This window comes from Acartia tonsa, chromosome 4, assembly GCF_053477335.1.
Source record: "Acartia tonsa isolate MP-2025a chromosome 4, ASM5347733v1, whole genome shotgun sequence".
Classification (NCBI taxonomy): domain Eukaryota; kingdom Metazoa; phylum Arthropoda; class Copepoda; order Calanoida; family Acartiidae; genus Acartia; species Acartia tonsa.
The window spans coordinates 36281247-36308961 of NC_137263.1; the positions used below are offsets into that span (position 1 = coordinate 36281247).

A 27715-nucleotide genomic window follows, 5' to 3' on the forward strand; every position below is an offset into this window, starting at 1 on the left:
TAATTATTAATTAATATTATTTTTCCCTTGCCCTCTGGACAAAATATAAAAATTATTTGGCTACTTGTTTTTTTTACCTCGATTGGGGAGAAGGTTTGGGGGGTGAAGTTGGATTTTCAGGTTCTGGGCTGTCAGGTTTTGACCTTAAAAAAATAGCCTATTATTTTAATTATTAATTAATATTATTTTTCCCTTGCCCTCTGGACAAAATAAAAAAAAATTATTTGGCTACTTGTTTTTTTTACCTCGATTGGGGAGAAGACTCTGTTCTTCTTTTCTTGACCCTTGGAGGTGAACACAACTTTGTTATTATTCGCTTCCGTTGTGGATCAGCTATTTTTGAAGTGACTGGAGTGCAACTGAAATTAAATAAATAAATAAATTTTCAATTTCTCTGGTTCTTTTTAGAACCCACCAAATTTACCAAATTTGGGATTATATTCTAAAAAAAAATGGCCTCTCTTGGTGTGTAGAGCACCGAGAGTTGCTGAACATGGAAGGAATGCGCCCCGGAGGATGGATGGAGGACCCAACCTAACCTGACCAAAAGTAAGTAAGGATATTTTTTTAACATTTACCTACCCTAAGATAAAAAGTTACTGTAAAAATACAAAGGAACCCACTACTTTTCATAATCCCATTTATTATAATTTTATTAGGGGTATGCATTTGAGCTTAATAGTAAATAAAAAGTAAAAATACGACGAAACCCACTAATTTTATAAGGGGTAGTTTCACGAAATGCATTTGAGCTTAATAAATAAAAAGTTACTGTAAAAATCCCATTTCTATACTTTTTTTAGCATGGGTAGATGCACTTCGTGAAACTACCCCTTTTAGTTTTTTTATAACATTATTAAATATAAAATGAAAATATTATTATTACCTAATGTTATCACTGGGGGTTATTTTTTTTGTGGGGGTCCCCAACCCCTCCTTCTCCTCCAACATTACCGACCCTGGAGTGCAACTGAAAATTAAATAAATAAATAACATTTACCTACCCTAAGATAAAAAGTTACTACTTTTCATAATCCCATTTATTATAATTTTATTAGGGGTATGCATTTGAGCTTAATAGTAAATAAAAAGTAAAAATACGACGAAACCCACTAATTTTATAAGGGGTAGTTTCACGAAATGCATTTGAGCTTAATAAATAAACTTCGTGAAACTACCCCTTTTAGTTTTTTTATAACATTATTAAATATAAAATGAAAATATTATTATTACCTAATGTTATCACTGGGGGTTATTTTTTTGGGGGGGGACCCCAAACCCTCCTTTTCCTCCAACATATCAAGGTCAACCTCATCCAAAATATCGGGTATTCTTGCATCGGGGATCGTCTTACGTTCACGCAAACTACGAGTACGCGTAACTGAAGAGTCAGGCATAGCTTGGACAACCTCACTGTCATCATCGTCACCTATAACTTTATTAGAGTCAGGCTCAGCCATTCTCTAACGATGTTGTAACTGAACTAAAACTAAAAAAAAAGATTAATATTAATTATGACTTTATGACTTTAAGCCTAAGGTGGTGAGAATGGCCAGGTTACCGCTTACATTGGATGATTGGGGGAAGAAAAGGGTTAACAACTTAACAGTAACTCCACCCATAATTTTATTTTTTGGAATAGTAAGGGATAAAATAAACACACATAAAAGAAAGTGTGGGGGGGGGGGTATAACTATAATCCGTATCCAATTACTACGAAGTACGAGGGAAATCATGGGATGTGTTGGAAAATATTTATATGACATGTAAGACTAAGAATTCTCCTAATTTCCCCTTGAGGAGGGGGGAGGATTTGATGCTTAATCTGCAGAAGGGGTAATTTAACACTTAATTTACCCTCCGTAAAAGATTAAAGATTAAAAGATTAAAGATTATTTGAAACCTGCCCCACCCCCCTTTTTCAACACTTCTTATTTGAATATAATTATATGTAATCTTTTTTTCTCCACCCATCATAACGTAATGGTTAGGAGGAGGGGGGGGGGGGAACCAACAAGATTTAATTTGGATTTAATACGATGAAATTTTAGTAAATAAATTAGCCGTTAGAGGCTGGATATTTCAAATTGTTTTTCAATTTATACTTAAGTTTCATCATTCATTGGTAAGAAAAGTTAAAAATTATATTTCAAGTTTTAGAAACCTATTTTTAAGAAAAGTTACATTTGAGATGAATAGAATTAAAAAAGTATTCGGTAATGTAGACAAACAAAATTGCTTCATAGTTACATATTGGAAGTTACATAACATTCAAGGATTACCATTGACATTGTCAGCTTTGATGTCACTTTATGAAGGCTTTTTGGCCAATTATAGAATAGATTGATGATAATGATATGATGAATATCTGTATCATTTCATATCTTTTAAAAACAAAGTTTTATACCAACGTTTTCTTTTTGGTTTGCTCAACAATTTTGGGGAATTTTGGGACTTGGTTGCTTCATTAAGTTGAGTGTAAAAACGTTTCAACTATTAATTGTTATTTACAAAAGGGGTAATTTTGTGCATCATCATTGGGAGTGTACATCAATTTATCGGCCATTATAATATAAGGTTATAATTTATAAAGGTGTCATATATATAAACCTTTCTTAAAAGTTAAAAAAAAAACTCTCTCCCGTCACCCAGCATTAGTGGAAAATTTTTATAAAGGAAAATTTAAATAAATAAAGGGGGGTTATAATAAAGGTGTCGTCATATATATATTATGGAAAATTTTTATAAAGGAAAATTTAAATAAATAAAGGGATTATTCTTTGTATTTTTTTTTGGGGGGGGGGGGGTTATATTCAAAATCAAGTTCAACCCTTTCTTTTCATATAGCAACCCTCCTTAAAAGGGGAGGGGGGGGAGACTAGAGTAAAATAAACAGCCCATTGCCCTTCCCTTTATTTTGGGGGGGGGGGGACTATAAAGGTGTTAACTGTTACTTACATGTAAAACCCTTTTCCCCCACCCATATATGTTTGGATATTGACCTCTAGGCTCTAAATGCGGATGCCACTTATTTTAAAGGGTATGTAAAGATAAAATTTTTTCATGCTATTAGACTATTAGTATTAACAAATTAAAAATCTTAACATTTTCTAAATAATAAATATCGAAGATTGATTTTACGGCATTAGGTTGGTTTATTCGAAGATTGATTTTACGGCATTAGGTTGGTTTATAAAGATAATTTACATTTTACAAATTTGTAATTTAAAGTTAAATAGTAGGTTGGCGACGAACGAGAGATGGGCCAGCCAACTTCAAGTTACTTGGATACTAAGGGGAGAAGAAACGGCGGCGCAACCGCCGAAAACTGCCGAGAAAAGGCAAAATAAATTTCAGCGGCTTATCGGAAGGTAATGAGGAAATTACATTTTTGCATACAACCCCTTTATTTTAATGGCTTTCTCTACCTTTTGACCGCCTTTCTCTTTGTTTTAATGCGTAATTAGTTTTTATATACGCATAAAATAAACTTATAAAGTTAATTATTTTTTAATATTTGATTTTGCAGTGTTTTTATACGTATATTGTGAACGTTTTGAAATTGAATTGAAATTGAAATTAATTATATCTGCATTTGCATTATGAAAAATAAAATACTAATTATTAAATTATTATTTATTACCTTAATAATTTATTTCAGTATAAATATCCGAACGAATAATGAAATCTAGACCCAGCAGCACGAAACGAAGGAGCCAGCGAATACTTGAACGACGTCAACGACTTGACCCAGGTATAATATATATTGAATTCTATTTATTTTTAGTTATTCCAACTTCCAAGTGTAATATAATGAATAAATAATCTTTATACAAAGGATCTCGCTAACCGATGAACCGATCGGGTTCTCCTTTTTACCTTTTAATTTACCTTTTTAAAAGCGAAGCTTTTCTATAATTATGGTCGGTCCGTCCGATTTAGAAAGCGTAGCAACTCTATAATCATTACATCAGTCCATTTTAAACATGTTGATTTTTCGTCCGAGATAGTTAGCTTTTATTCGTTAATTTTAGGCATGTTAGAATTGTCCTATCGCTTTCAAACTTTGCATGATGTAGTTACGTACGATTTAGAAAGCGAAGCAACTCTATAATCATTACCAGAATGTCCGTAAATCCCTTTTAAACATGTTGATTTTTCTACTTTTATAACAACAAAATTTTATGTGATCTAATTATCCGTTTGATCTGGTTTTTGGTATATTGATTCCTTGGACAACAAAGAATAATATTATAAGCGAAGCAAGCAACTCTATAATTAAGTCCTAGAAATGTAAGTATAACCATAAACATTATCGGTTATCCTGTATGAAGCAGTTTTCCAATAAATTTACTTACAATTTTGCTTCGACTCTTATACTTTATATTTAAATTATTCACTTCAGACACTATACAAGTGTTAATGTCCGTTTGTCCTACTCTTTAGTTTAATTATATTACTGTAGTAAAGTTTAAACTTTTTTAAAGTTAAACTGTCCGTTTGTATAAACTATAGGACTAAGTTAATAAATGGGACTCCTGCGTTTGTCCACTCCGACGTTTGGGACTTTGAAATAATAAATAAGATTTAATTTATTAAGGTGTGGCAGCTGTTCCTCCTGTTGCTGTTGATGATGGCCATGGACGGGTTGTTCAACCAAGAGGACAAGGTATTATATATAATCATATTTTTATTATTACCTATTCCAAGTCTTATATATCTTGTACATATTAACCTAACCTAACCTGTACAGAAATACTTAAAATTAATATTTTAATTTAACACTCCTGCGTTTGTCCACTCCGACGTTTGGGACTCCTGCGTTTGTCCAGTCCCCTTACTTTGAAATAATAAATAAGATTTAATTCATTAAGGTGTGGCTGCCGTTCCTGTTGAACCCCAGCCTGATGGGAATCGTCGAGGACGCCGTAATGCTCCAAGAGGACAAGGTATTATATATAATTGGGACTCCTGCGTTGAGATATTTTATGATTTTGAAAAATTAACCATTTAAATTAATAGTAAATATCATACAGAATTGCTTACATGATTATTATAAAACAAGGATGAAAACATGCATAAAAGAGAAGCTCCAAAAAAATGCGTCAAAAAATCTAAGCTGGATCTTGAATTAAACTGTATTTTTTTGGGCTCTTTAATTAAAATGTATTTTTTTTGGCTTTTATGGAACTAATTGTAATCTACAGAAGGGAAAATCACTGGGGATGTACATCGATCTATCGACCACCCTCCTGAGAGATTTTAATTTTAATTTTGATTTAATTTATTAAGGTCAACAGGTTATCCAACAAAATCTGATGGGGAACAACAATCATGTCAATGTTCCCCATCAACCACCACAACCGGACCACCCTCAACAGCAGGACGACCCTCCAGAGCCCCTTCCCGAAGTTCCCGAACAACAGCCACAGCCAGGAGACAACAATCAACCTCCCCCACCCCCGCCACAGCAAGAACGTCAACCTCGGCGTGTTGCACCTATTTTCAATTTGACAATAGGTGCGCACGCCACAGTAAATATCAACAATAATCAATTTCAATTCTATTGATTATTGTTGATATTTACTGTTAATTTATTGTTAATTTTGTAATATTATTTCTATTTTGTGTTGTTATCCCCCCCCCCCCCCCCCCCCGACTAAATGACTGGATTAGGTTAGGCTAGGTTAGGTTATATGGCTAGGGGGCCGAGCGCCCGCGGTTATTTTTATTGGTGGGGGGGGGGATAAAAATTGTAAAAATCTATTTTGTATTTTCAAATTTTGTATATACTATTTTTGATATATTTATACTTTATTTACTAAATTTGCAGATTTTTTAAAGGGGTAGTTTCACGAAATGCATTTAAACTTAATTTAGTGAACCGCATATTTTATCCTGGTTACATGGTTAAACTACATTTATATGGCATATATTTGAAAAAATTTCAATTTTCTACCACATAGTTTTTAAAATGTCAAGACTTGAAAATCGTCTTTTTAAATTGCATATATCACAAAAAAGACAATTTTAAGGTCTTGATATTATTTTTAAAAACTACGTGGTAGAAAATTGAATTCATTTCAAATATATGCCATATAAATGTAGTTTACCCATTTAACCAGGATAAAATATGCGGTTCACTAAATTAAGTTCAAATGCATTTCGTGAAACTACCCCTTTTCTTTAGTTTTAATATTTTCATTTAATTTTTTTTTCAATTTCATTGTTTCATTTTCATTTTTTAGTAGCAAATCTACTTTCTAAATGTAAATATGTCTGTCTGTCTGTCTGTTTTTTTTTCGTTTTTCAATTTCATTGTTTCATTTTCATTTTGTATTTCATTCATTTCATTTCATATTCATATTCGTGATAAAAATAAATGTGATAAGAAACTCGAAATAATACACTTTTTTATTCATTCTTATGGTCGGTCCGTCCGATTTAGAAAGCGTAGCAACTCTATAATCATTACCAGAATGTCCGTACGTCCATTTTAAACATGTTGATTTTTCGTCCGAGATAGTTAGCTTTTATTCGTTAACGATGCAAGAAATAGCTATTGATAATTTTAAATACGTGGAACGCTTACCTAACCTACCTAAGTTTTATCAAATAACTATATCAAACGTCTCTCTTCCTTCCTTGGATACAAACGGCTGCGCCCCTAGCATTTAGAGGCTCTATATTCGAACCTACCTACCTACCTACCTAAGTATATCAAATAACTATATCAAACGTCTCTCGAGTCTCTTCCTTGGATACAAACGGCTGCGCCCCTAGCATTTAGAGGCTCTATATTCGAAGGGATATGAAAGGGCAGAAAAATAGCCTAAAACCATCTAAGGACCTATACGAAGCTGTACTGTAAAGGAGAACCATATAGGTTCAGTGGTTAGCGAGATCCTTAGCTACAGACAAACAGAGCTTACTTCTTTATAAGTTTACTAGCGGCTACGCCCCTAGAGGCCTCTAGTGGCACTTTAAATGTTTTTGTTTGTTAAAGTTAATACTATAGCTATTGATAATTTTAAATTTATGTCTTCAATTCAAAGTTAAAATAAGTACACAAATAAAACCATCTAAGGACCTATACGAAGCTGTACTGTAAAGGAGAACCATATAGGTTCAGTGGTTAGCGAGATCCTTAGCTACAGACAAACAGAGCTTACTTCTTTATAAGTTTACTAGCGGCTACGCCCCTAGAGGCCTCTAGTGGCACTTTAAATGTTTTTGTTTGTTAAAGTTAATACTATAGCTATTGATAATTTTAAATTTATGTCTTCAATTCAAAGTTAAAATAAGTACACAAATAAAACCATCTAAGGACCTATACGAAGCTGTACTGTAAAGGAGAACCATATAGGTTCAGTGGTTAGCGAGATCCTTAGCTACAGACAAACAGAGCTTACTTCTTCAATTATAATTCAAATTATAGAGCAGCATCGCAATTACAAATTAAATTAAATAAAAATAAGAAAATTATTTTTCATAGTTTTATTATTATAGCATATATATGTCAAGTTATGTTATTTATGTGGAATCTAACTAAATATTCACAGGAATGCGATCTCAACTCAATCGATAATGATCACTGACTCATCAGAGTCATCACCTTCACCTTCGCTCGCGCCACCTTCGTGTTCCAGAACTTCCAGGATGGCGTCAATATCGTCATCATCGGAAGATGGATTTACATCGCCGGAGATATCGGGATATTCGTCTTCATCTGATGATAGATCTACTGTGCCATCTAAACATATCGCACGGTCATAGACAGCTAACGCCTGGATAACGTCGTCACGGTAACCGTTGCATTTTGCTTCCATTTGCTGCAGAACAAGTTCATTTTGTTCGCGTGTACGCTGAGAAGATGGAAGGGCTTGGTGAAGGAATTGGTATATACCAATTCCTTCACTAAATAGTCTGATCGCCTGCATATTCCGAACACTCTGAAACCCCGACCTGTAAAGCAGGTTAGATATATCTTTAAAAGATCTGTGAAGGACCTGATAATGGGCGTACCATCCAGGCATCAGGTCGGGGTATAAACTTGGTTCTGGATCTGTACAGGTAAGTGTACGGGGGAAGTAAGGAACCAAGTCATCCATCGCTACCGGCTTGCGCCTGCGCCCAACTGTGACTCTCTGTCCTTGTTCCGCCATAATAACGATAGCAAAAATAAAACAAATGTTCAAATGTTGTCACTTCAAAGGTCTGTAAGCAAATGAAATTTCAAGGAATCATTAATTACCCCCTACAAATTTTTCTTTGTTGTTGGTTTCCAAGAAATTATTAAGATTTATAATATTCTAGATATCTTCAATGGGATGTGTGAAATATTTTTAACAAGGATGACAATATCCATTAAAGCAAAACATTAACATAAATGCATTAGTATAATCAAAATTATAAGTAAGTATTCTGTCTATAAGTATAAATTATATAAATACTAACATACTGACGTCTATAACCAACACAAATTATAGAAAAGCTTCGCTAATTCCTAGTATTTTGAATTTTCCATATGTTTTGTTTTGTTTTGTTTCTTGGGGGGGGGGGGGGGGGAACATTAACATAAATGCATAAGTATAATTATAAAGTAAGTATTCTGTCTATAAATTATATAAAATAGTAATACTAACTGACGTTTATAACCAACACAAATTATAGAAAAGCTTCGCTAATTCCTATTTTCCATATGTTTTGAATTGTTAACTTATTTCTTGGGGAGGGGGGGGGGGGGAGGGGTCAATATTTGTATCGTAAGTTGTAATGTAACGGTCAACCTTCAAATAGGGGAGGGGTGAGACTACACTAGTATAATAAATTATAATCTTACCCACTCCCCAAGTTAAAAATTAATCGTGACCCCCCCCCCCCCCTCTCATATATATAAACATAGTGAAAATGAAATTATAAGAATCCTTGTTACTCTATAATTAAGGTATGTCCATACGTCCCTCCGTCCGAGTCTTTTTACGGAAATACACTATATTGTTATATATAGAAAAAGATTGTTATAAATGTGTTTTTTATCACGTATTTTACAATTTTTTTGTCCATTTTCACCGCTCATTATGAATATGGGCGGAGTGGTAATGCGCGCCCCCCCCCCCCATGTAACCCCCTAAAATTGGGGTTGGTGTTGTATGTAATAAATATTAGGAGGTAATAGGATATCTGTTTAGCTCCCCCCCCCCCCCAAAAAAAAAGGGGGAAAAACATAAATATTAGGAGGGGATAGGACAGTTGACAATAATAAATAATAATCAAAAATCAAAATGCTGAACTGATAAGAAATAATTAATAAACAATTTTAAGTTTAGGCAAATTTAGGATTATGTAATTGTAAATTCAATTGTTTAAGTTTTAACGTTTTTCTATTAGCTTAATGCTTCAAAAGACAACCATACATTGTTCCAAATGGTCTATTTATTATTCATAATTTTAGAGCTTCGCTACTTATGTATGTTTTATAATTATTAGGTAGACATGTAAGAATTCTGCTAATTTCCCCTTTGAGGAGGGGGGGAGGATTTGATGCTTAATCTTTCATGTCACACGGTCCACGGATAAAAAACAAATATATAATATCGTAACCAACCTGGTAATGGTATGGTAATAATTGGGGTGGGGGGGGGGGGGAGAAACAAGATTAAATTTGGATTTAATACGATGAAATTATAGTAAATAAATTAGCCGTTAGAGGGTAAATATTTCAAATTGTTCTTAAATTTATACTTTCATCATTCATTGGTGAGAAAAGTTAAAAATTATATTTCAAGTTTTAGAAACCTATTTTTAAGAAAAGTTACATTTGAGACGAATTGATTTCACAAAGTATTCGGTAATGTAGAAAACAAACAAAATTGCTTCAAAGTTACATATTGAAAGTTGGAATATAGATATCTTCTCTATATGCTTTATAACACTTTATGAAGGCTTTTTGGCCAATTATATTATAGATTGATGATAATATCTGTGATAATATCATTTCATATGTTTTAAGTTTTAAAAACATTCTTTCGCAAGGAAGGGAAATTTAAATTTTTTTAAAAAGGGTCAACTAAATAACATGACACGGATATGAAGCAAAATTGTAAGTGAATTAGTTGGAAGACTCTAATTGCAATAAAACCTACTCTTTTTGAATAAAACAAATATACAAAGTTTTTACTTTTTAATTCGTTCGTTCTTTAAGACAGATAGCTATTTCTTTCATAGTTAAACGGCTCCTCGGGGCTAAAAAAACTGGTTTTAATAATCAAACGATTGTACATTTCTGTTCTGTCTATATATCATAGTTATCATTGAAAACCAAAGAATAAAATAATAGGATGTCTGTTAATCTCCACGGATAAAAAACAAATGAAAAAAATTATATTTGATTTGCAATAAAAACTACTCTTTTTCTGTTCTGTCTACTCTATATATGTCATAGTTATCATTGAAAACCAAAAAATAAAATAATAGGATGTCTGTTAATATCTCTCTACCAAGGATCTCAAATTGAAATCTGAATCTTTCTATGTAAAACAAATATACAAAGTTTTTACTTTTTAATTCGTTCGTTCTTTAAGACAGATAGCTATTTCTTTCATAGTTAAACGGCTCCTCGGGGCTAAAAAATCTGGTTTTAATAATTAAGTTAAAATTAAAACTATAGAAACTATTTTTTGAAGCGAAGCTATTTCTGATTTATTTACATAAAAACAGATTTATTTAAATAAAGCGGAAAGCTGTCTATAATATGATGCGATAAATCTCTATCTTTTCTCTTTTTTACCAGAATCATTTTTAAACTTTTAAATTAAATCTAAAAGCTATCCACCAATATAAAAAGTGTATATAATAAGCAGCCGGTTAGTTTAGGCCGTAAATCCAATAATGCGATATAATTATCCGAAGTTCCTAATCCAAACACAAGTATTAACTGATTTTTTTTTGACATGCAACTCTATAATTAAATTAATCGTTACCAGAATCGTTTTGAAAGTGTTAGTGTCTAATAAAATTAAATCTAAAGACTATCCACCAAAAATGAATATAAAAAGTGTATTATTTTGAGTTTCTATCACATTTATTTTTTACAATATCACGCAAAAGTTATTTTTATAATATTTACAATTCAATTTCAATATAGTTATTTAAGTTTCTATTTACAATACATACAAAACAAATAGTTAAATAATAATTACGAACGAGTTTAGTTAATATTAGATGAATATATGATGGCGATGGTGAACAGGTAATAATAGATGGCGATGGATTATTAATATATATACAGGTAACAGATGGCGATGGTGAACAGGTAACTGATGGCGATGATGAACTGGTATTAAATTAATGATGAAAATGCTGGTGGATATTAACAACAATTATCTGCTGTTGATTACCAGGTCCAGGCCGATGAGGCATGGGGACTTGTTGGCCATTAATAACATAGTTATAATAAATGTTATTATTAATTCGTATGTTATTATTGGCCTGTATCCCCACTCCAGGGGGGCCATCGGCGCCCCTAGGGCCCCTGGGACCTTGAGGACCTTGAGGTCCTTGAGGACCTTGAGGACCAGGAGCAGGACCAGGAGCAGGACCAGGAGCAGGACCAGGGCCACCAGGGGCAGGCTGGTCAACTGGCGGCGGTGGTACACCAGCAGGTCCAACTCCAGGAGCATTAAAAACCTGATCACCAATGATGATCAGGTTTTGCCCTATATTTCCAGCCTGCCGTGGTGCACCACGTACATGGGCGCGATGTACACGGGCGCGCTGGACAGGGGCACGCTGGGGCTGGACAGGGGCACGCTGGACACGGGCACGCTGGACACGGGCAGGCTGGACAGCCGGTTCAAGGGCCGCAACCCCCGCACGTACCATACTCCTGGTTACTGCAGGCATTATTAACAGCAGATAATAATAATTGATGATAAATATGATGGCGATGGTGAACAGGATGATGGCGATGGTGAACAGGACGATGGCGATGGAATATGATGATAAGAATAAGATGATACTGATAGGGATGACTGTGGAAAACTGTATAAGATGACTGGTGTTGTTGACTGGTTGACCTTGGTCTTGAATGCTTCTTATATTTTATTAAACTAAGTTGTATTTGAACAGAACTCAGATATTTATACTAAATCTCCGCCCCCTTTGGCCTTTTCTTCCGGTCATCATACGACGTATTTGCGATGGTTTTAACGTGGTTTTAAGATTTTAAGTACTTTCCGGTCATACACTTAAAGCTTAAATAAGTCTTTACTATATTTTTGATAACTCTTACTCTTAGTAGAAATTATAATTGTACATACATCCTATATCCGTAAAATTGTGTTTAATACTATTTTAATATAATCTTGAAAAAATAATATTTGAAATAGAAATCATTTAAATTTATGAGAAAGAAAAATCTGTAAGAAATCGTTTTTACTTTCCGGTCATACACATATTATAAATGCAGGTGTTAAATTAAAACCTTATAAAAAGAGGGGAGAATTTCATTAGATTGGTAGTAATGGTTAGTTAGAAGGAGGGGTGGGGGAGGGAGATAAACAACAAGATTTAATTTCTCACGGAAATACATTTTGATTTTTGTCTGTCTATCTTTTATGTTGCTTCAGAAAATAGATATTTATCGCATCGTATTATAGACATAGACATATTATAGACATTTTCGTTTCTATTTATGTAAATAAATCAGAAATAGCTTCGCTTCAAAAGTTAGTTTCTATAGTTTTACTTTTAACATATTATAGACATTTTCGTTTTTATTTATGTAAATAAATCAGAAATAGCTTCGCTTCAAAAGTTAGTTTCTATAGGTTTACTTTTAACATATTATAGACATTTTCGTTTTTATTTATGTAAATAAATCAGAAATAGCTTCGCTTCAAAAGTTAGTTTCTATAGTTTTACTTTTAACATATTATAGACATTTTCGTTTTTATTTATGTAAATAAATCAGAAATAGCTTCGCTTCAAAAAATAGGTTCTATAGTACTTTTACTTTTAACATATTATAGACATTTTCCGTGGATTTTAATTTTTAAAATATATCTTTAGTTTTTTTTTTCACAAAGCCGTAATTTGTCGATATAAGTCGATTTAATTTTTTATTAAAAAAAATAGATATCATTCTAGAAATCTACATACAAAGAAATAAAAACTTGACTTAAGTACTCGTTTTTATGGTAAATAAAAATATCGTCTGTACTTTCCTAGGAGTTTTATGAAGGCTTTTTGACCAATTATACAAAGATATGATGATAGTAACCAAATTTAGATAATCACTTTAATAATTTTAGTTCTTTCTTTTTGTCTGTCTATCTTTTATTAAATACAAATCGTAAAATTCGGAATAACTATATACGGTTTTTTTGGACTTCAGTTGAAAGAAATCGTTTTTACTTTCCGGTCATACGCTTATAATACGATGTGATAATTTGATAAATATCTATTTTAAATTTTTTGAATTAAATTTATCGCCTGGACAGACATACTTACAAAGCTATGTTCATATATATTTAAGATTTTAGATTAGTTTGTTTCCCTTCAGTATTTTATTTTTTTTGGAGCGAAGCTATTTCATAATTAAGTTTTTAAAAATTTTTATAGACATTTTTCCGTGCATTTTAAATTTGTTTCAATTTTCCCATAATTACTAAAATAAAAGAATAATGTCAGTTTGATAATAAAAGTACTCGTTTTTATGGTAAATAAAATTAACATATCTTCGCGCCTTAATCGCTGTACAATATTTATTTTTGGGGGGGGGGCGGGGAGGAAAAATTTATGTCACCTGATTAAGGAAGGGAAACTGGAAGGGTCAACTTAACTGAACTCACATGAGAAATATGAGATCTTCATACAGAACAATAATTTTCTATAATTAGGGTCAGTTTGTCCGTCGACTATTTGTCGACTATTCTGAACTATTTAAGTGTTTGTGTTATTATCCGTTTGTTATACAGTTTCAGAAATCGTTTTAATCTTACAGAACAATAGCTTTTTTATAATTAGGGCTGGTCAATCTCCGTAAGAAAGCGGATAGCTTTTTTCATTTCTGGTAATGTAGGCATTTGCTTCCTGTATCCGTTTGTCATAAAGTTTCAGTACTAGTTTTTATGGATGTTTTAATCCTTGTTAATATTCCCCAATATACAAGGTATATTGATAAAAGCGTTTTTTTTTGGGGGGGGGGGGAACATTTATGACCGCATAAAGCTAAGGGTCAACTCATGATACAGGAAATATGAGACCTTAGAGAACAAGGACAAATCGTTACAATTTACAAAACTAACTAACTCCAATCCAAATAAAATAAAAATATTTATTTTCATTTTATTTAAGTCAACATAGTTTATTTATTTATTTAGATTATTTATTTCATTAAAGTAAAAAAAGTTATGATTATTGTTTAGTTAGTATGTTAGGTTAAATAATAAATTAGTACATATTACTTGAGTTAGAATGATTAATACATTATTTAATGGTTATTGGTGGTTTATTTTTTAACTTTTCTTTCACTTTATGATATTAGCAAGTTTGATATATGGTTGAGTTGAAATGTAGAAGACAGTAAGCAGGGTGGAGGGTTGGATAATGTAGGGTGTTGGATCTTTGGAAGGTGGATTATTATAGAGTAGATACGCTGAAAGCCTGAAACAAAAAATCTTAAGTCTTAACAGCTATGTGAGGGAGAGGGGGGGGGGGTGGTAATTTATCTATCCTTTACAACCCTCTCACATACTCACACGACAATACAAATACACATAATAAATACTAGGATATGACAATGAAAGAAAAATCGAGATTTTTGGAATAAAGAAAGGGGAGAATAAATTATTTAAAAGTCTTATCTATTATACAAATTTTATATCTAAGTTTTCATATTTATTGAATTGTTTACAAGTAAAACTGATATGGTTCTGATATCGCAAAAACCAATCAACCAATATTATTTTTTTATAATTCATTCTAAAAAAATAAAAAAAACTCATCAATATTTAATTTTTAAAGTTTTCATATTTATTGAATTGTTTAAAAGTAAAACTGATATGGTTCTGAGTTCTGATATCGCAAAAACCAATCAACCAATATTATTTTTTTTATAATTCATTCTATAAAAATAAAAAACTCATCAATATTTAATTTTTAAAAAAAATTGTATAAAAAGTAAAAAAAACACTGAGAAAATATTAGGTGTAGAGGTTTCGTGTTTTTTCTAGACAGCCATATTGGCTATTTTTCCAAATTTTGACGAAACGAAAAAATTTATTGGAAAATATCAGTAAATATTAACTTTCAGGATGGTATAAATTTAGAAAAGATTTTAATATTTAGGTTTCCTGTCCAAATTCAACCCTTTCCCTAATTGTTATAAACGTCTTTGGACAGTTAGAAACTAGGGGGAATATTAAAGAAATATTGACCCGACAGTTTCAAATTTCCATCGTCTAAGATCTATTGAATAGATTTCTAGTAGACATATGTCTGGTAGCAAATATTGAGATAGGATTGGGAAACACCTAGGAAAATGTGTTCACATTCGGAAACTAATTTCAGTTCACCTATAATTACTACTCTTTCTAAAAAATTATTATCACAAATACGTATGGTCAAAAATTGATGAAAAACACAAAGAAGGCAAAAAATGACACAGAAAAATTTAAAACAATTTGTCGACATACATGATAATTTTTTATTTATAAAAGTTTATGCAGAAATGATAAATTTATTTCGTTAAAACACCTTCATAACATTTTATTTACAAGTTTATGCAGAAATGATAAATTTATTTCGTTAAAACACCTTCATAACATTTTATTTACGCCGACTTCATTTTAAACAATACGCATTACTGTCAAAACTGTTGGCATTCTAACGTTGAGCAATTTTTATTGTGTATGGTTTATGTCGACCTTATGTATTTAATAAAAAGTGGTCTTGAATGACCAAATATTGTCACGCTATTTTTAACTTATTTTTTACAATTTACGTTATCTATATATATGTTTTAATGGCTGACAAAATATCGGCATATCGATAATATCTACCATACCATGCTATTCTAATCTGATCTATTTCTTAGGTATATTGGTAAAAGAACAGTATAACACAAACCTAATAGGGGAAAAATTGGGTTAAAAATGGGCATTTTAGGAATCATATTTTTTTTTAGATTTAGACTTTTCTTTTATAACTTCATCTATTTTAGCTAGTGGCATGTGCATAGCTATCTTAAAAAGAACAGCCCAATTGATATACCCATGTCAGAGAATTTTTATTTTTGAAAAAAGGTATTGATATTTATTGCAACTTTTAATGTCTCATTAAATTTTAATAGAAATATTTTTTTTTGTTTCGGGTATGTTTTTGCAGTATTCTTCTTTTACATTGTTTTTCTTAAAATTGATGTAAATTTCAGTTGTGATAAAAAAAATTACAACTTCTGTATATTAAGATTAATGGTTGAAATTTTAAACACATCAAATTTCAACCGACCAAATAGGAAAGGTACCTAAAGCTTTTAAGCCAACAAAATCGAAAGGGTGTCTGTACCAGTGTAATTAGCAGCCCAATTTCCCCTTCAACCATGTTAAAATAAGAGCACGATATTTCGCTAATTTGACACAGGGTTGCAAAAGGGCCAGAGTTTCAACCTTGTTGTGGTAAAAATAGGTGAATCTCCTGAATTTGGATACCTAAAGGGGTGATGACACCTCCCTATACCCCCTCATACACGCCTCTATCTTGGAGTTGTCGTCTGGTTGTTCAATTTGGGTGTATATTTATTTCCGAACATGTTTCACTTTATCCGATAGATTTATTATTCCCTATGGTCAATCAGCCAGCTAAATATGAGATTTGAAGCATATAAGAATATTGATCAATTTTAATTATCTTTTAATTGACGAAAATTATAAACAATATACTGTTTATAGCTGATATTTTATATTGATGAAATTTGAAGAAAAAAAAACTAACCTTTCATATCGAACTGTTAACACTTTCTAACCACTAATATGGTCTTATTGTTCCTACACTATCTTACAGTTACTATTGGTCAAATTATGAAAATGATCCTCTAGACTTTCTATATTTATTCATTATCAAATCACCAGAGCCCTCTCCTCCTTTTCTTCTCTAGCCAACAATAAACAACCTCTTTTTCTTTATTTGCTGTTTTTCTTTGTGAAAAAAAAGCGGTATTATATGCGCACCTCCAGCTTGAAGTGGCAAATCCAAAACTAAACCTAAATGTAAAGTTTGTTGTCGCTCTAAATATACATTCCCAAACTTTACTTTCAAGTGTCCATTCATTTCAGATGTCCGACTGTCCATCTGACCATTAAACAATACAGCATTAACTAAAATAAATAAATCATATTTCAAAGAGATTAGACTAGGGGATGTTTAAACCTACTTTTACCCCCTTAAGCATGAACCTGAAATATTTCGAATGATATTTTTTTTCTCAATGTTCTTTTTTCATCAAATGATATTTTTCATGAATTAGGAACAAAGAGAAGTGTCTTTTCCATTCCAATTCTATTTCTTTTACCTGCTTTATGCATTCTGTTTATTTACTAAGTATATTTGCGATAACTTTTATTTAATGAAATCTTCCAATTTTTAACATGTACAAAACGGCCTGCTTAATTGCTTCAAGATCCATGTCAGATCTATATAGGAAATAAATGTCTATAAACGAGCTCAAGTTTTCCAAGGAATATTTGTTTAAAACTCATAGTGCTCCAATAATCCATAATAAAATCTCATTGCCCAGAACGATAAGACCTATTATTTTACTTTATTAAAAATAAATTCCTTTTTTTAATTTCATGTTGCTATTTACCTTATATCAATGTATTTAATTTCTAATCATAAAAAAGAAAATTTAAATTTATAATATAATAAATTTAAGAAAACTCTGTTTTAAAAAAATTCGATTGTGGCGACACTTTGTGTGTTCAAATATTAAACTAAAATTGTAATCATCATCATTAACCCTTTGGTGATGGTAATGTAAAGAAAAAATATAATTTAAAAAATCTTTTTAAAATCATTTAGATTATTAAATATTTACTTTCTTTTAGATAGTAATGCCGGTCGAGGAAAATAGATTTATTGAGAAATAGATATGCATATAGAAAACTAGCCAATAGGGAGATAATTATATCGAGCCAACTCTAGTTCTTTGATATATTAGTGTTCAGAAAGACAAACTTATGGACTGATAGACCAATCCCTCTAAAAAATTCTTAAAATTGTTTGGTTTGCTCATTTTAAAGAAGACATTCAATGTGGTTTTGAATAAACATTTGAATTTAGATTGTATCAGACAGAAATCAAATAATAGTTGAAGGGTTGAGATCAGGAATCTCAAGGGATTGGACAACGGTAAATTTATATACACCCTTCCCCCTTCAATTATGATAAACAAAATTGTTGCTAAGGCCATTAATAGAAAGTTAAAACATTAAAACTTTCTACAATTTAATCAAATTTATGTTTAAAACTTACAAATGACTGATAAAGTATATAAAATGTTGAGGGTCATATGATTTACAGTCCATTGTCCCCTCCCTCCCTGGTTTGGATAGGTGGAGATTTAATGCATTCAACTTTGTCTACATATGGTGTGCGATCATTTACTCACATATCAAGTAATCAGATCAGTATATCATTATCAACTACTGCCTATTGTATACATAAAGCTTCCCCTAAACGCACAACACAATTGCTTTAGCTACTATTGCCTTTTCTTTGCATTGCTTCTAAGATCGGTTTTGGATTATGGAGTATAAAAAAATCCTATGACATCCATCAAAAATATAACTAAAGCATATTAGAAATCTTTAGCTTCAAACAAATAAAAACCTTGCTTTGTAACATTGGCTGATATGATTGTTTTTGCTGGATTTATGAAACCTCTTTAACTTTGTCTATATGTGTCTAAAAGCAAATCTGTTTGGACATTGTTCAGCTTCTCAAGAACTTATTTTTTCTGTAAGTAATCCTTTAGAATAAAGTATTAAGTTTATTTTGTCCAAAGCCTTCAGTAACTACCAAACCAATTAGGTTCTTTCCTCTAGTGATGCTTTACATAGGCCCTAGGGTGGTTTTAGTCTATTTTATTTCATTTTTAAACCTTTTGATGGGTTTAGGGTATGGGTTTAGTACACACACATAATTACTGAAAAGTTGAAACTTTAAGTACCAAAAAACAATTTCTAATGGACGTATGCTTGTTCAACATCTTACAGACAACCAACCCCTGGATTACATGATTTTTAAAGAAAGAAATTGATTGTATATCCTCATTCATATGCGTCTGATATAGCAGCAGCAAGTAGATACTGCAGCGGTGCCTCGAACCCGTCACTTAAACAACAAATAGTAGAGCATAACGCTTTTCAATTAATCAGGGGTTTAATTTGATAAATTTTTAGCTCTTCTATCGTAATATCCATGATTCCCTGACAAATAGACTCTTTTTATATTTTTTTTTTTTCAAAGGTTTTGCTGCATTTTCACGTAATTGTCCTTGTTTTAACTTAAAGTATATATAGTTCAAAAAGACCAAAGTTACATAGAAAATCAAAGTTTATCTAAGAAATAGAGTTATCCTAGAATAATTGACTCCTTAGCAGAAATATTTATCTCGTTTATTTACTTATCCTGTTTAATTCGATGTAAATCCCTAATCAAATTACTCTTTCTGTAGATTACAATTAATGGTGTAAAAGTATCGACACTCAACTTAAATTACCAATTAATTATAAAACTTTGGGGACTAGTGTAACAGCCCAATGTCCTCTTCCTTCATATAAAGGGAGTAAAACATAAACTGCATAGATACTGTAGATTCCATAGAGATAAAGATGGGTATGACTGTCGGACGAACTTATTGATATGCTGATTGGTCTATATCCCATAGTTCTATTATTTTAAGTTAAACCAAACCCAACCTAAATTAATTCAAACTTCTATCAGTCTCAGAGTCAAATTTAACCAAAATTTAGAAGAGATAGGACAATTTTTGAAACGCTAATCGTCCCCCTCTCAAATTTTTTTTAGATTTAATTCTAATTAGGGTGGCTTATAATTATTTGGGAATTGAAAGATGCAGGAGCAAATGTACATCTTAATTTCTGCGACGATAGCAGCAGATTTCAAAGAATAGGCTATACAGTAATTTGCCTAAGATTGCTTCACCATCATGAATAGAACAGTTTCTCTATAACCAGACAACCAACCGTTTTCACTTCTTTTTCATTAGCTTTTTATTTCTTGCTTCTTATGATGGATATAAAGTGTGTTACTTTTTTATATGTTTCATCGATATTTGGCCACAACTCAGTCAAAAATGCTTACAAAATAGACCTTTTTCGACCTAAGATACTCAAATACTTCCTTTACAAGAGATTTATGCATTGATTTTACAGAAACATAATATTTGGTGGAAATAAATGATCTTCAAAAGAATTTTTTTTGGAAAATAAGAAATTTAACCCCCATTGCCCTAGAGGACAGCTGCTGACCTCTAGTGTTCATGGTTTTGTCAAGTACATGTTAAAGAAAAAGATTAGCCAAAATAGTACATAAAAAAGTATTTTAATGTGTTAGAAAATTAAATTGTTTAACTTCAAATTTGGGGATGCTGACCTTGAAGATGCTGTTACTGGTGGTGTTGGTGACCCGGAAGGCATTGAAGTACATGAGCATTATAGCAACACAACTATTGATCTATGTTCTGAATTTTAAATTCCTAGCAGCCTCCAATGAAAAAATATAACAAGAACTTTAACAATCTTTTAAAAATCACAGTATTTACCTTATGAATTTGAGAATAAAAAGATCATGAGTGTATATTTAGGGATTTCTCTTGATTGGAGGCTGCTAGGAATATAAAAATCAGAACATAGATCAATAGTTGTGTTGCCATAATGCTCATGTACTTCATTGCCTTCTGGGTCACCATCACCACCAGTAAGAGCATCTTTAAGGTCAGCTTCCCCAAATTTGAAGATAAACAATTTAATTTTCTGACACATTAAAATACTTTTTTATGTACTATTTTGGCTAATCCTTTTCTTTAACATGTATTTGACAAAACTATGAAAACTAGTGGTCAGCATCTGTCCTCTAGGGCGATGGAGGATAAATTTCTTATTTTCCAAAAAGAATACTTTTGGATATCATTTATTTCCACCCAATATTATGTTTCTGTTTAAATCAATGCATAAATCCCTTTAAGAGTATTTAAATCAACAGAATCAAACTTTAAAAATGAGAGAAAAGTATAAATAAGTATTTTTTTATTGATTTCATGGTATCTGAGCATATAAAAAGGTAACACCCAAATTTGCCTTTTTTGTCAATTTTCTATGAAATATCGAGATATCTCAAAACTGATTGATGGGGCTTGTAAAGGAACTATTTGAGTATCTTAGGTTGAAAAAGGTCTATTTTGTAAGCATTTGTGACTGAGTTGTGGCAAAATAATGATAAAACATATAAAAAAGTAACACACTTTAAATGTCCTTGTTTAAAATAATAAATAATTTTGTGGAATTTTTCAGCAACATTCTGCATTGCTATATGTAAGCACTTTTAAGAACCTACTAATGTTTCTTATAGTGCATTTTTTTCAACTTGTTTCTGTCCTTTACAAAACTTTTACTGTAAGGTTTAAAAATACTTGGTTTTAACTGAAGAAAAACTTTAACAATTATTTTTCTCGTATTCATTCGAATCCGGTAGATAGCAACCGGTTCTCATCCATACGAAAAAACTATGTCTATCATCGTATTGTATCCAGCTTTCTACGAATATAAAAATGTACAATCATAAGATTAAAACCATTTTTTTTAGCCGATGCCTTCGGCTTTAATCTTATAATTGTACATTCTGTATCCGCGGAAAGCCGTTTATATGAAAGAAATAACTATTAAATGGTTTTATGATATATAGTTTGATAAAATAGGGGACATTTGGGCTGGTAATTAGAAAGGTACTCAACGTTTTGAAAGGCCAGATCTCACAGTCGTTGTCATATACAAATAGGTAACTTTATATTCAATCTTGATTGGTTAGTTCAAACTATCATGGCATTGTTCAATCTTAACAATAACATAGCTTTAATGTGAGGCTTAAAAATATAAGTTTTTTCGACAATACATGGCAATATGTGTCGCCAATGGTATGGAGTGTAATTAGGAAGTAATCGGAGTCGCGAGCCGATTGATTGGTTCAAACTAGCAGTGTCCAATCTTTTCAGCCAATGATTTTAATGAAAATATGTCTGTTATTCAAATTGTATTTAATTATTTTTTGCATATATTCTAGACTTATATACAATTCTCCTTGTAAGTTCAAAGCTGATTTTTTCTACATTTTTCACTCTTTACTTTAGTGCGTGCAAATAGTTTTATCTGAGGTTAGGGATAGGTAAACAATATGTGAAAAAATGCATATTTTAAAAAAATGTTTAAAAACTTAAACCTCAACAAATGTCTTAAACCAAATAAAATAATTTTAACTTACTTATTTTTTAGGTAAATCTTGCTTAAACCATAAGTGAGGTTATTACTTCCTTTAGTTAAATTTTAGAAGGAGTTCCCCCCCCCCCCCCACCCAAAGAAAAAAATCTCAATATTATTCTACCACAAGTACAAGTTGACAATAAACTCTTATGCAGTAATATTTTTTTATAAAAACAAATGTTTCTTAACCCCTGTTTTACACATGTTTTTAAATGTTCAAAAATGTGTCCTTAAGTATTTTTTACTTGTTCATGTCCAATTGATGACATTACCTAAAGTTGCCAATCAAGTCCTAACGATTTTTAAAAACCCAGTTTCATAATTTTTTGTGATTGTGTTACAATACCAATCAAACTATTAGAATAAAAAGTATATCAATATTATGCAATTACAAATATATGAAGATTACCTGTTTGTATAAATTTCCTTTTGTATTTTGTAAGCAATTCATTATCACGCTACTTATTGAAATAATTGACCTTGTTGTCCAAAAATTCCGCTTCATTTTTATAACTGTCCTTAATTTGTTTTCATAACACGGTTAATCATTCAAAAAAGTTAAAACAATTTTAAAATATGATATAAAACAAAATATGTTGAAGCTAATTAGCTACTTTATGACTAGGTAATATTCTGGCTTCCATTTGCCATTTATATTAATGAAAAAAGTTGCCACCTATATAGATTAGATTCATTGGTTGTAAAGTTTGGACACTGCTGGTTTGTATAATCTAATCAAAATTTAATGAAAGTAATTAAAATTGTTTAAGCTAAAGCATGAGAGATCGTGTTTAAAAAAAACTTCAGGGATCGGTAAAATTTAAAATCCATTATTTACTAATCCAATTACATGACATTATAACTTTTTTACCGAAAGCATTATTTCTTTGCTACCTAGGACAAAATTATCATTGTTCGTTTTCAAATACTTTTAAGGGCCATAATTTCTTGTCATATGAATTCTTTACATCAGATTCTTCATCTGTGTTCCAAATATTTTTTAAAATAGCTTTACATCAAAAATCAATTTTGTTGAAAATTATATTAATATTATGCTTTAACAAGCGAAGTTAATATCCATTAAAGCTATAAAAATATATAGATAAGCATAGCTACTGTAAAATTATGATTTTAACGTTAAATTTGGGGAAGGGGCGGGTTAAAAACCTCTATCTCCTTTTTTTCTCAAATAATCTTCGCGGAAAGAAATAAGACAATAAATCCGTAAAATCCGGAGCAAAATTGTCTAATCGTCCGGGAATCATGAAGAAGGTTCAAAACGATTGAAGGTATCATTTTCGTAAGAGATTCTTCGAAAAGAACATAAGTTTGGAAAATTCGTAGTCTTCTCTGCATATCACAGTTCTACGATTACAACAGTTGCTTAGATTCTAAACAACAAATGAGCACACAAATACAAAACAACATTATGTTCTGTTACCTAATTATTTTTCTCGTATTCATTCGAATCCGGTGGATAGGAACCGGTTCTCATCCATACGAAAAAACTATGTCTAGCATCGTATTATATCCAGTTTTCTACGAATATAGAAATGTACAATTATAAGATTAAAACTAGTTTTTTTAGCTGGTGCCTTCGGCACCACGGGGCTAAAAAAATTAGTTTTAATCTTATAATTGTACATTCTATATCCGCGCAAAACCGTTTATAATACGATACGAGAAATAACTATTAAAGTTTATTTTTGATTCCAGGTATGTGCAGACTAAACAAAGCTTTTTACAGTGAAACTTTTTTACTTTTTTGGGTTAGTATATTGGTTTATTGTGCTGCACTTGTGACGTCATAATGGTCTGTTTTGCAAGGAAACATAACACATATAGCCAGATAGAAAGAGAGAGCAGAAAAAGAAAGAGAGATAGAGAGGGGGGAGAGAGAAGAAAGAGTAAGATATCATATTTGTTAAAGTTAAGTTTGTCAAGGAAAGGTGTAAGAAAGAAAGTTTTTAATGAGATCTGATCATCTGTAATTTGCAACACTGTAAAGTGGCAACTCTGCAAAATATCTGCAGGGAAACAGGGGATAAGACAATGGACAATGAATTGAGCCCTCTCTTCAAAATTATGATAAACGAAATTGATTCTTTTGTAAAATAAAAGTATTTGTAGAAAAAATCTTGGACACTGTTTCTTTGTACAATTTGATTCAGACTTAACCCCCCCAAATGAAAAGTTAACCAATGGCAGAACGAGTTAATCGAACATTTATTTTTTGTTCAAGACTTTATAAAAGATGTCTGCATATAGCAACAATACTGCAATAAGTTCAACATTCATCCATTTTCCTACTAAAGAGAAATTGTTTTTTTTTGTCGGTCTTTTTGTATAAACTCTTATGTTAATGTAACATGCCAATATTATTAAACCTGACTTCAATAACTTTAAATTAATGATTAACACTAACAACTAAACTTTATACATATTTTTTCCAAATCTTATGTTTGTCATTTCATATGATAAAAAATATTTGACTACTTTGTCAACAATTTCAATAAAATCTTAAAATCTTTTAATAGGTCCTTGTCATGTTTAAGGCTATTTTCCCCAAAAGATATTATATAATATTATATTCATTCCCCTTTTTTGGATGCTTTGGAAATGCACCTAAATGCTAGATTCTTGATAAGAGGTGGGGGGCAGAGATTGACTCCCTAAGAATATTAAAATATGTGTGGTTGGTAACAAGTAGAACAACACAAAATGTACAAAACCTACATGCCTTAACTACATATACACAACTTTAAAATTAGTGCATTATTCTCCCCTCCCTTCTCTTTCTTAATTATAACAATGGGGGGGGATTTTAGGGAGGAATGATTTAGACTTAATGAGGGGGAAGGTAATTAATTAATTTAATGCAACTTTTGTGGGAAAATACATGGGGGTTAAAAAAGGAAGTGAGAAAGTGTTCTTAAAAACATAACTTTCTTAATATACTGAAAAAGTTTAATATGCGTATCTAAAAAGATCTCGTAAACGAACACCTCTTATTGGATATGGGCAGGCAATTTGTCGGAGGTAGTTCAAGCTTGTTAAATACTTTTGTTTAATGGTTAATTATGAGGGTTAAAACTTCCAGAGATATTTATAAAGCAAGTTAATTATATGCAGTTGCTTTCATATTGCTGCTTTAGATATTGATCAGAAGAATATTCACACAAAATCTTGTAGAATGCAGTAGAGAAAATCAAAATTACCTTTAAACGTAGCTGACATACGGACAGACTGACATTTGGAATTACAGAGTAGCTTCGCTGCTAAAAATGGAACATATTTTTTTCTTATACGTTTCCGCGGAGTCAAATGAACACTTTTAGTCTGAGAAGTCAGTGATAAATAAAGATTAATTAGATTAATTAAAGAAAATTTAATTTTCCAGATATTTCAATTATTTTTGACTAATTTTGTCACATTCCTAGAGCAATTAAATCATAATTTAACATTAATACCCTGGGCCTAGATTTTATATGATGGAATCATCCTATCGATTTGACACATTACTATATTGACAATTGTGGAATTTTAGGTAAAAAAAGGGTGTAAATCAATGAATATAGCATTGTATCTCGGGCCCTGTATTTCAAGCGTAATTAAATTTCAAATGTGTTTATGCTTTACTGGATGTTGCCATTATTGTTTGCCTATTTTATATAAAATTCAAGCATATTAAAGAATTTCGATATCTAATATTACAATATTGAGATAATGTTCATGGGCAAAATTATATTTTTTTCTTTGATAGAGTAAATAAAATTGTTCTTAGATTTAAAAGATTGCAATCTTTTTAAAAAATTTAATTCCTTTACATTTTTTAAATGCCTAAATATGTGCTATTTTTAGTTTACTTGTGTATCTGTTAAAAAAAAACATTTTTGATAGATAGATCATTTAGTAATTACCAAAATATAGTGAATATACATTCAACCTTTTTAGACCAAACAAATACGATTGACAATAAATCCCAAAATACGAAAATGTTATTAGATTTATCTTAAAATTTTAAGCCATCATAGTTTATACAATTATTATTAATTTCGGGTGTTAATTCAGTCGGACATTTCTAGTTATAGAGTAGCTGTAGAATAAAGGATTTTGCTGAATTTTCTTATCTTATCTACCCTCCCCCCCCCCTTCCTACACTGATTGTCTCTTGTCGCAGCTCTGGGAAGGAGGAAGTTGCCGCCCCTTTCTCATTCATCTTATTTGAGGGTGCTCATACATTACCACACATAATCTGATTTCATTTATAGCCACATAATTAATGACGTCTTCAATTCACTCTTCTTAAAATTGGGATATAATGAAACTTAAGATTTTCCCTGAAAAAAATCCAACCAAAGGAGTCAAGTATGAATGCAAATATTATCTTTAAAAAAACACATATAATAGTAAAGAAGCATTCCTGATTGGACGCGATAAAATTGCTTTTTGCTATCTTATTGAGTTTGAACATACAGCAGATTGGATTTGGCTTATTTTCTTTCATAAAATTAATGCTAAGTTACGGGGATTACGTTTTAAAGTTGTAACTTTGGCTATTTGAAAGAATAAGTGGTTAGTTATGAACACCTATCTTAGATGGATAAGTGGGATGTTCTCTTTTTATTTGTCATTCATCACACATACACTCATAAACAGGATAATAAGCAATAAGCTAGGTATACAGGGAGTGGACAATGGTAGAATAAACAGGATAATAAGCAATAAGCTAGGTATACAGGGAGTGGACAATGGTAGAATAAACAGGATAATAAGCATAATACTACAGGTATACAGGGAGTGGACAATGGTAGAATAAACAGGATAATAAGTAATAAGACATGTATACAGGGAGTGGACAATGGTAGAATAAACAGGATAATAAGCAATAAGCCAGGTATACAGGGAGTGGACAATGGTAGAATAAACAGGATAATAAGTAATAAGACAGGTATACAGGGAGTGGACAATGGTAGAATAAACAGGATAATAAGTAATAAGACAGGTATACAGGGAGTGGACAATGGTAGAATAAACAGGATAATAAGCAATAAGACATGTATACAGGGAGTGGACAATGGTAGAATAAACAGGATAATAAGCAATAAGGTTTACAGGGAGTGGACAATGGTAGAATAAACAGGATAATAAGTAAT

General features: G+C 31.3%; 2 protein-coding genes across 4 annotated transcripts in view; one reads left to right on the forward strand and one right to left on the reverse strand.

Moving 5' to 3' along the window:
• The window catches only part of LOC145317003 (kinesin light chain 1-like), a 158864-nt gene that overhangs the window by 66275 nt on the left and 64874 nt on the right, over nucleotides 1–27715 (forward strand). The window lies entirely within an intron of this gene.
• LOC145317002 (uncharacterized) lies at nucleotides 20–2773 on the reverse strand. The gene is made up of 3 exons (XM_080157858.1): nucleotides 1234–2773; nucleotides 887–970; nucleotides 20–359 (listed from the first exon to the last, which is right to left on the reverse strand). Exons 1-3 carry the CDS (start codon nucleotides 1458–1460, stop codon nucleotides 242–244), a joined length of 429 nt encoding a protein of 142 aa, XP_080013984.1. The 5' UTR covers nucleotides 1461–2773; the 3' UTR covers nucleotides 20–241.

Excerpts from the sequence above, each read along its gene's own strand:
- LOC145317002 (XM_080157858.1), bottom strand. The coding sequence starts at position 1,460 with ATGGCTGAGCCTGACTCTAATAAAGTTATAGGTGACGATGATGACAGT. Across the intron at positions 971-1,233 it reads ACCCCCAGTGATAACATTAG|TTGCACTCCAGGGTCGGTAA; the intron begins GTAATAATAATA and ends TTTAATTTTCAG. Across the intron at positions 360-886 it reads ACCCCCAGTGATAACATTAG|TTGCACTCCAGTCACTTCAA; the intron begins GTAATAATAATA and ends ATTTAATTTCAG.